The following is an 8,540-nucleotide window of genomic DNA, read 5'->3' as shown; positions in this document are numbered from 1 at the left end:
TGAAGAATAAGGATACCTCATATACTGATATAACCCCAGGATGAATGTACATCTTATCCCCACAACTTGCACTTTAATTACCGCCGCCTCACATTTACAACCGCAGATTAAGGCAGCATAGCACTAGACAGAGATCTAAAAATTTTATCCTCTCCCATCTAGTCGTATCCTGCAACTTTAAAAAAATGAATTTATGCCTATTATTTCAACAAACATATACACCTGGACGATTTACTTATCCATCTCTAGATGACTAATTATGTTTTGTTCCGGAAATTAGAGCCACTGGTCTGCCTGTGCCAAAGCTACTTCCATTCCTCATACTTTTTCTTTGCATTCTTAATTTCCTCTTCGAGACCCTCATACTTCTGCAATGATTTACTCGAAAAAGATTCAAGCTTCCCTAGAAATATCTCCAAACTTGATTGTAAATCGGTAGGAGAATCATTCCTGTGGATTCCCCCCATCTCGCCATTTAATCTTCCACTATGGGATAATGAGAACATCAGCTTTGAACTACGGCGTCGCCTCTCCTGGCATGGCATGGAATGGGCTATATCTGCAGCAAGGCCTCTAATAGCATCCTCCAAGTCCTTGGTTCGTAAGTCATCCAATAACTTTATCCAGCTCTCACAGGTCTTAAATATGGGCGCAACAGCATACTTTGTTATTGGATCAGCTTCAATCTTCTTCTTCCTGGAACTCTTCCTCTTCCCCTGTAATGACTTCACACACTTGAGCAACCATGAATTTAGGCTTTGCATGTACGATCTGTGGGATGCTATCCATTTCTGGAAGTTTGAACATAATGTGTTTAGCTCCACCTGGAGGAGTAGAGTTGCTTGGAACTGTGATTCCGACCGAATTAAGACCTTCATGTTGCCACTGTTGTATACTAGCTTAATAATCTCGTGTTGATGCCGGTGACACTCAAGCATTGTTGCCCACATGCAAGTTAAGCTGCAAATGAGACGAATATTTTATATATTAAATACAACTACCAGCAAAAATTTACAAATAGCTTGCACTACATAAGCACTAAACCAGAGTTTGTTACATCCTACAACAGAGCTCATAAGCACCGATACATGAAAGTTTGGCATTGCTGCAACATAAACAATAATTAATTCCCAAGCAACCATGCAATCATAACTAGTAACTTATCATCTATTAAAGTAGATTCGAACACGCCCAGTTTCATTCAGGCCACCTAGCGAGAGTTGTCCCCATTTATTTTTAGGCCCAGACCACATCCTAAGTGCTTGACTCAGCTTCAAAACAGGCCTTGATCCTGCCTGGGCCAAAAATGCTCAGGTCTACATTAAAGTTCCAATTGAATAGTAGTCTAGTAGAAACTGAAGGGAGAAACATACCTTCCAATTAATTCCTCTAGCTGTGGTTGAAGCTCATTGTCCCTTAGATCCTCTATGTTCTTAGAAATCATGTCTATTCTCTGAATGGCCACTACAATTCTGGAGCGCAAATCCTTCACAACAGCACGGGTTTTATCAATACTCATTTGGCTTTCTCCTCTTGATTCCTGGTGCCTCAGTTGCCTACATTTCTCGTCATATTGCCTGCAAATTGCACTGCTCGCCTGAAGGAATGGGGATGGGGAAAAACATGTGAAATCAGCATATTTTTGCCAAGTAAAGGAAAATTATATGGATCTAGAATGTACAACAAATTATCTTATTGTAACTAGATTCCATATTAAATTGGACCTTTGTTCAAATATTCCACTATTGGAGATACAGAGTAATGGCCGCTACATAGCTCTATCACTCTGTAAAGTTGCAGCACGATCAGCTGCTATATGGCCACCATACTACCACAGCATATGGTATGTCAGCGCACAGAAACAAATAGTCCCAAATCTCAATACAAGATAAACTAGTTTACTTCAGAGTTGATTAACTACATATTTTTGCAAATATAGGCATATAGCCAAGCAAGTAGCACCTGATATATCTCCTCACATTGGATAGAAGTCATAGAACAGATAATTAAAAAAGATATTATTACCTTAACTTCATCATAAAGCTTTCTCTCCCATGCATACAACCTGTCCAGTGTGGAGGCATGACTGCCAGCATTCATGTATATGCTACCAAAGATATTTCCAGTGAAACCATCAGTGTCATCTTTTGATATTGTCCCAAGAGGATTTCTAGATGATGACGAAAGTGAAGACATTGATCTATGCCAGGTAAGGTACTTCACTTCAGCCTGAGGAGGGGCTGCATTACAGCATGAGGCATTTCTCTATCATGGTGAGCAAAAATACTAGCTCTACTACTAACAGCACAAGGTATAAGCTGCCTGAAATAAAATATACTGAGTTATATAAAACACACTCCCTCCTAACTTGCATTAGCCATTTCAACTTCAACCACACTATACTGCAGTATAAAGATTGACCACGTGACAATGAGACAAAGTTATTGCTGTTTCCAAAACTACTTCAACATATTATTGTATGATCCTTCTATAGTTTGACTAACATATTATTACAACCAAGGATCGAAATTATATATAGGAAACCAGGAAAAGTAAGAGAGAAAAGACACATATATCGCAAACATACCATTTCTCCATAAGTACAAAAAAAAAAAACAGGTGGCCTTAAACAAATATTGCATAAGGTTGAAATAACAGCATGTTATGTTAATATTATTAACAGAAACTTGTATTGTGTGCTGGAAAATGGAAAGAAGGCTGTAGTTAGAGCAAAATAACTTACACTGTGGAACAGGGACTTCCTCCCTGCAACAAGCAAAGAGTGTTCCGAAAAAACCTGATGCTGTTGATCCAGGCGCTGCATCAAAGTAACAAGATAGCCTAAATAATTAGGAAACTAGAAAAGATGGAGTAAAAAAAATAATGGCCACGAGCTCAAGTCATATCAATGGGTAACTAAATATAAACAGAGATATTTCAAATCATGGTGTTTATACATCCCAAAACCTTTCTCGTTTCCATTGTTTTTTAAGAAAACTCCAATGCAAGTGTTATGGAACAGTAATGTAAATCTATTATGATATAACCTTTTTCTTCCGGTAGTAAAGGGCGAAAATGGACTTTATCTGCTTCGAGCATCCTTGGGACTTCTTTTCCAGAATCAGATGCCTTGATAAATAACATTTCAACCTCCTTCATGCATGAATTTAAGTCCCTTGCCATATTTCTGGTATCACGAAAAGGTTCCTTTGATTTCCCGTTCACAGGAGGAGCAATCAAAGATGCAACTTCTTTCACAGGGCTCACCACAGGAGTTTCATCAGATTCATACATGCTAATGTCCAGCACCTTCGTGTCACCTTTTGGCCTTTCACTTTCAGTTTGAGAATCAATAGTTTCCAAACCTACCTTTTCTGAAGCAAGATGTGCAGGTGATTGATCTGTTGCAGTATTTCCAACAAGCGCATCATTGCGATTCTTGAACATCCGCACTAAAGATTCAGACGTTGGATTGTCAAAATCATCTTCTGAAAATGCAAGATCATCCTCCCCTCCATTCATAGGAGATTTCTCAACATCTTTGAAATCCAGAGCTTTCTCCTCTCCTAGGTGCCTATTATCATCAAGATGGGCAGGAGACTTCTCCACTTCCTCTTCAAGATCTGGGATCCCCTCCTTCTCCCGAAGACGCCTAATATCATCAGCATTCTCAAAGTCATGACCAAGTTCCTTCTCATTGTCAAATGAGATTTGGTTCTCAACAGGTTGAAAAAGGCCAAAGTAGTCCCATGGTGGTGTCCCTGGAGGAGCTTCGAATGTAGAACTATCATCCAGATCATGGACAGCGTGTCTACGAACAGGGGAAGATGTTTGCAGAGTTGCTGTTACAGGAACAGGCACCTTCTCAACAGTTGTCACTGAATTCCCCCTGGCTTTCATATGATTGACATGGAAACGCCCTGAAGATAAAGGGGATGGAACTGGGGAGAAAGAGTCATTAGCATGATGTGGAAAGGATGGAGATAGGTTCGTCGATTTCTGCCTAATGGTAGGAGGCTCCGGTGTGGCAGATGTTGATGTGTACAATGAAGAATCTGTTGGCACTTCAGGCTCTACGAATTTTCTCAAAGCAAATCCTGTGTGCCTCAATGACTGAATATAAGAAAAGTGAGCAGCTGCAAAAGCACATCTTCCATCAAGAGCTTCTCTAACAAATCGTTTTCTTTCCTGGCACAAGACAAGGGCCTTGTCATCTTCATTCTTTGATCGTGAACCCATTGTAAAGTGCACCACCCTCAATGCCAAACAAATTTTACAGGAGATCAATGCTAGTATCGAGGGAAGCTGTTTTGGTGGGAAACAAAGCACAGGCAGTATAACTTTTTCCCTGCACTCAAAAGTATTCAAGATTTTTGCTATTAGATGATATCCTAAAATTGAGTGAAGCTGACATGAAAGAATAATACTTATGTTTCATCAGCAACTCTGTATACCCGTGTTGTCTATTCAAAAGGAAATGCAAATTACACATGCTAAATGTTGTAAAATTAACTTCCATGTGTAATGCTCAATTTGAACATATCAAAATTCAAAACCGTGCAAATACTATTATCTGTGTAGCTAACAAGAGCAATAGCATAATCTGTGGTGAACATTGGACAGGTCACTCCATATCAAAAGTAGTTTGCTCAACTGAGACAAAAAATCATAAGTTTTCTCAGTGGACACTAACTTATAATGCACTTAATTTTAAAACCAGACAAAACCAGCAATTTATTATGGTCCTGTAGTACCAAGATATTGCTTCCCAGACCATACTGATATGTAACGTTAAACTGGCTAAATAAGCATCTACTAAAAACAGGAAACTAGATAAGGCCAGCTCCAATCAAACAACGAAGCAGGCTGCATTTCCAGAAATTTTGGTTTTTCTCCAAAATCCTCATAAAACAATTAAATCAGCACAGAGCCAGCAAATTCCTTCTGTTGTCTGAAACTTAAACGTAATCCACGGAGAAATCCAAGTACTACCATAAACAGAAACAGGAGTGGACCTATGTTGAGCCTAGCAGGGCCTAGGCCCCCACACAATTCCAGCCCATAACCGTATATATCAAGTTTTTACCACTAATGCCCCCTCTGACCCAACACCCAACTTGTATCAGCCAGTCAGTTTTTTCCCTGGGTCCGCCCCAGTCCACCACACAAATCATGAAACTCGAAGTGCACCTACTCCAACTTGCCAAAGCCACTAAGGCCATACCTTCGGGCTTATTCAGAATTCTTCATTGGTCTCATCGGAACTCTCTAACAGCAAGAGACTAATCTCAACTGAGTTAATTCCAGGCACGCTCAATTCTCCGACCAACCTGTAACATAAGCGAACCCTCTCAGTGATTCGGTCTACACAAGCTCGAATTGAACAAAGGGCGACGGCGATGAAGAACATGCCTAGAGCCACAACAATTGGAGCTTTACCATTCATCCAAATAGTGAGTAGAACTAACTCAGTCCAATGTCCGCAGCACAATTCCCCAAGTTCCTCGCGGCGCAGAACCAGTCACCCACCCCCACTCTCCACTGATACCCTAATAGGACACATTATTACCCTCAAAATCAGATGAGGAAGAACTTGGGATCCTTCGAACTCCTCATCAACGCGTACTGCCCGCACAAACGGAGAACCTCCAACAGAAACTGAAAAGATTCGATTTTCCGCTCATAGCAACCACTGAGAACCCGACTTGTACCCCCAAACCACCCACCCCGGCGCAGCGCAATTCGCCTAGAAACGCAGAACGACCACAAAAAGAAACCAATCCGAGGAGAGTCCGACAGAGAATCACCTCGCTGGGTCGCCCGGACTGCGCTGGGGCACGTCGAACTCGTCGCTGGGCTCGTGGGGTGGCGAGGGGAGGACAGGAGAAGAGAAGCTTCGAAGACGGTGGGCAGGTGCGGTGCCGACTGCAAACAATAGAGGCCGCGGAAGGATGCAGATGGATGGGTGCGCTTGGGTATCCGTGTCGCTGCTGCGGCCGAGGGTTCGCTGACGTGTTGGGCCGGGGCCACTGGAGGCGAGTTCGCCGGTTAGCTGGGGAGCGGCGGTGCCTGTGTCGTGTGACCGTAGCCGCGTGGCCCCGGGAAGGAACGAGCCGAAAGGCGGAACGGCTGGCATTTGTTATTTCCTTTTTCTTTTTTTTTCGTGTTGTTTTCTGAGGACGCAGTATCTCATCTCATATTTATCTATTTGTTGGTTTTTTGTTTTTTATGTTTTTTTACTTACTTCTTTAATGCGAATTTTAATTCAGATAAATAGTTTTGAAAAATTATGTGTGTATAAGGGTAGTAGATATTTTACATTGATAGCATTGACACCGCACTAGCACGTGGTCTCTCCGGCTCGTTTTAGATTTGTTTGGGTCTGCGATGATCGGAAAGGAGGAAAAGACTAATTCGCTTTTGAGATCCTGTGTTAATGGTTGATCATTGGATTCTACTCTGTTTCTATGGTTGACGGTGGAGTTCTCAACCAGGTTTCGTTCTCGGCTGTCTGTCCTAAAGCAATTGATATATTGCAAAACTATAGATTAACCAAATTATCAAAAAACCACAAAATTTAACGAATAAATTATCACAAATTTATATACATATGCGAGACCTCGACAGAACTACATGTCCAATGAGAAATTTATCACGACGCTATAGAGATTCAGGTCCCATCCCTAGAAATATTAGCGTTTAGAATATTTTGGCTCGGCTATTGGTATGGTGTGCACCAAAGTAGTTTATATTGGACGAATTTAAAAAATATCATCGTAAAAGATCATCCAAGTTAAAAAAAAAAATTATCGATGTCCCTATGACATATGATCATAAAGTCCACATGTTATATTCACAGTTGAGGGTATTTTCTAATCTTTGCAATAGTATTCAGTAATATTTCCATTTAAATTTGGCACGGTCATATATGAAAACATGTCCGTTTATGAGTTCTTCCACTGCAAATGGGACCTGACAGTCAGAAATGTAGTCGGGAGACCAAGAAATCTATAGTTCTACAATAAATTTCTCACTACACCTATAGTTCTCCAATAAAATTCCTTAATTCTATCGTTTTTGCGGTTGTTCGGTTAATATAAATGTAGTTCCTACGATTTTTTTTAATGCACATACTAGCAGCACACATTAGTTGCATTCAGTTTGGACTAAGTGATCTCTATGTGTGGTGCAACTATGTACAATAATGATGGTGACACATGGTTTTCAAACACGGCACGATGATTATAATCCTCGTAGGTTGTATAACTAGTAGTCAACGTGGCAGCTTAGAATTTTACAGCGCCTTTCCATTTTCAGCATGACATTGGTTTTTTTTGTTATTGATCCAACCACGTAGTATTTTTTTTTTCTTTCTATTTCCTGGCTCCAAATGGCTGTAAACAAGTGAAAACAATCTATACCCTTAACCTCGAGTTTTGAGCAACTTGAATTCACCTTGCTCTCTTTTTTAATCTTAAATTAAAGTCAAAGTATTTCTCCTTTCCCTATAATCATTTTTTTCTTCTTCTCTCTTCTCACTCTTTCACGCGTTTGAAATTCTCGTTGGTAGAGAGAAAGGGATGGGAAGGAGGAAAAAGAAGGTAACGCTTCCAAAAATACTCGAGTGAGTTGTAAACGGACCATTATTTTTCTTTTCAGGAAGAGAGGGTGAATCCGAAACAAACCGTGAAAAGATGGTCCATGTTTGGATTGCCCTTCGAGTAATCGCGCAGCAAGGCACGTACGGAGCTGCTACTTAACCAACCAGGGTTACCCTTGCCCAAAAGAAAGGCACGATCGAGGCGATCAGTATCAATTAGCATGCGGATCTGAGCAATCAGGGTCAATTAGCATGCGGATCGAGGCGATCAGTATCAATTAGCCTGCGGACGTGAGCAACAGCCGCGACAAACGTTCGTCGCGTACCTCCCCCGGCCGATCGATCGAGTCGCGGAGCACCTCGTTTTGTCGCGCCGCGGCCGCCGATCGATCGCGACGCGGCACCCAAAAGCTGGCGCCGTGCGTGGCTTTACAGCACCCAGATGACTCCATCAATGATCTGTAGTACAGTATTACAGGGCAAAAGCTACGTGAGATTCTCTCGGCATGGAATTGGATGCAGACAGTGCCTAGTATTGTACGGCTTTCCCCCGAAAGGTCCTTTCGATCGTCAAAACGGTCGGTGCATGTAAACGTGGCGTCGCTGTTGCTGCTGCATATGCTTTTTCTTCCCGTGGGTTCGTGGTTATGGTTAGCGTCCGGTGCACGCGGTTCCTGTTTTTAATTCTTAACTAGCAAGCGTCCACGTTAATAGGGTGCCCACGCTAAGCAAGGTATCCACGTAATAGTATGGTTTCTATCATTTAGTTACAAAACACATAAAATTAAAAGGAAAGATAAAAATTATTTTAGTAGAAGAGAAAATTATTTATGTTTTAAACTTATACATAAATTGTATATATGCATTGATTTAATTCATATATGCTTTGATCAATAGATAAAACTGTACAGTTATAGGTAACCTAACCAAAATAAAAAAA

At 41.1% G+C, this 8,540-nt stretch overlaps 1 protein-coding gene across 4 annotated transcripts; it reads right to left on the bottom strand.

The window, feature by feature from the left end:
* Window positions 1-6,147, bottom strand: LOC133916205 (protein ROLLING AND ERECT LEAF 2-like). Of its 4 annotated transcripts, XM_062359778.1 has the most exons (8): window positions 5,808-5,940; window positions 5,440-5,549; window positions 5,225-5,330; window positions 3,048-4,348; window positions 2,744-2,818; window positions 2,026-2,240; window positions 1,374-1,597; window positions 1-960 (listed from the first exon to the last, which is right to left on the bottom strand). In XM_062359778.1, exons 4-8 carry the CDS (start codon window positions 4,237-4,239, stop codon window positions 306-308), a joined length of 2,361 nt encoding a protein of 786 aa, XP_062215762.1. In that variant the 5' UTR covers window positions 4,240-4,348; window positions 5,225-5,330; window positions 5,440-5,549; window positions 5,808-5,940; the 3' UTR covers window positions 1-305. The 4 variants fall into 4 exon arrangements, with proteins under 4 accessions (XP_062215762.1, XP_062215760.1, XP_062215761.1 ...); XM_062359776.1 differs by lacking the exons at window positions 5,225-5,330; window positions 5,440-5,549 and having other exon boundaries at window positions 1-716; window positions 825-960; window positions 5,808-6,147; XM_062359777.1 differs by lacking the exon at window positions 5,440-5,549 and having other exon boundaries at window positions 5,808-5,943.
* Between the last annotated feature and the right edge of the window lie 2,393 nt (window positions 6,148-8,540).

Source organism: Phragmites australis, chromosome 4 (genome assembly GCF_958298935.1).
Source record: "Phragmites australis chromosome 4, lpPhrAust1.1, whole genome shotgun sequence".
Taxonomy (NCBI): Eukaryota; Viridiplantae; Streptophyta; class Magnoliopsida; order Poales; family Poaceae; genus Phragmites; species Phragmites australis.
Note: the sequence above shows the minus strand (reverse complement) of the source record. Positions and strands in the feature narration are given on the sequence as shown.

What these genes read in the sequence shown, in the direction of transcription:
- LOC133916205 (XM_062359775.1), bottom strand. Translation starts at nt 6,136, where the DNA reads ATGCCAGCCGTTCCGCCTTTCGGCTCGTTCCTTCCCGGGGCCACGCGG. An exon ending in TTTACTACCGGAAGAAAAAG is followed by an intron (nt 2,819 to 3,047) that starts GTTATATCATAA and finishes ACTTTGATGCAG; the next exon opens with CGCCTGGATCAACAGCATCA. An exon ending in CTAGAGGAATTAATTGGAAG is followed by an intron (nt 961 to 1,373) that starts GTATGTTTCTCC and finishes TCTCATTTGCAG; the next exon opens with CTTAACTTGCATGTGGGCAA.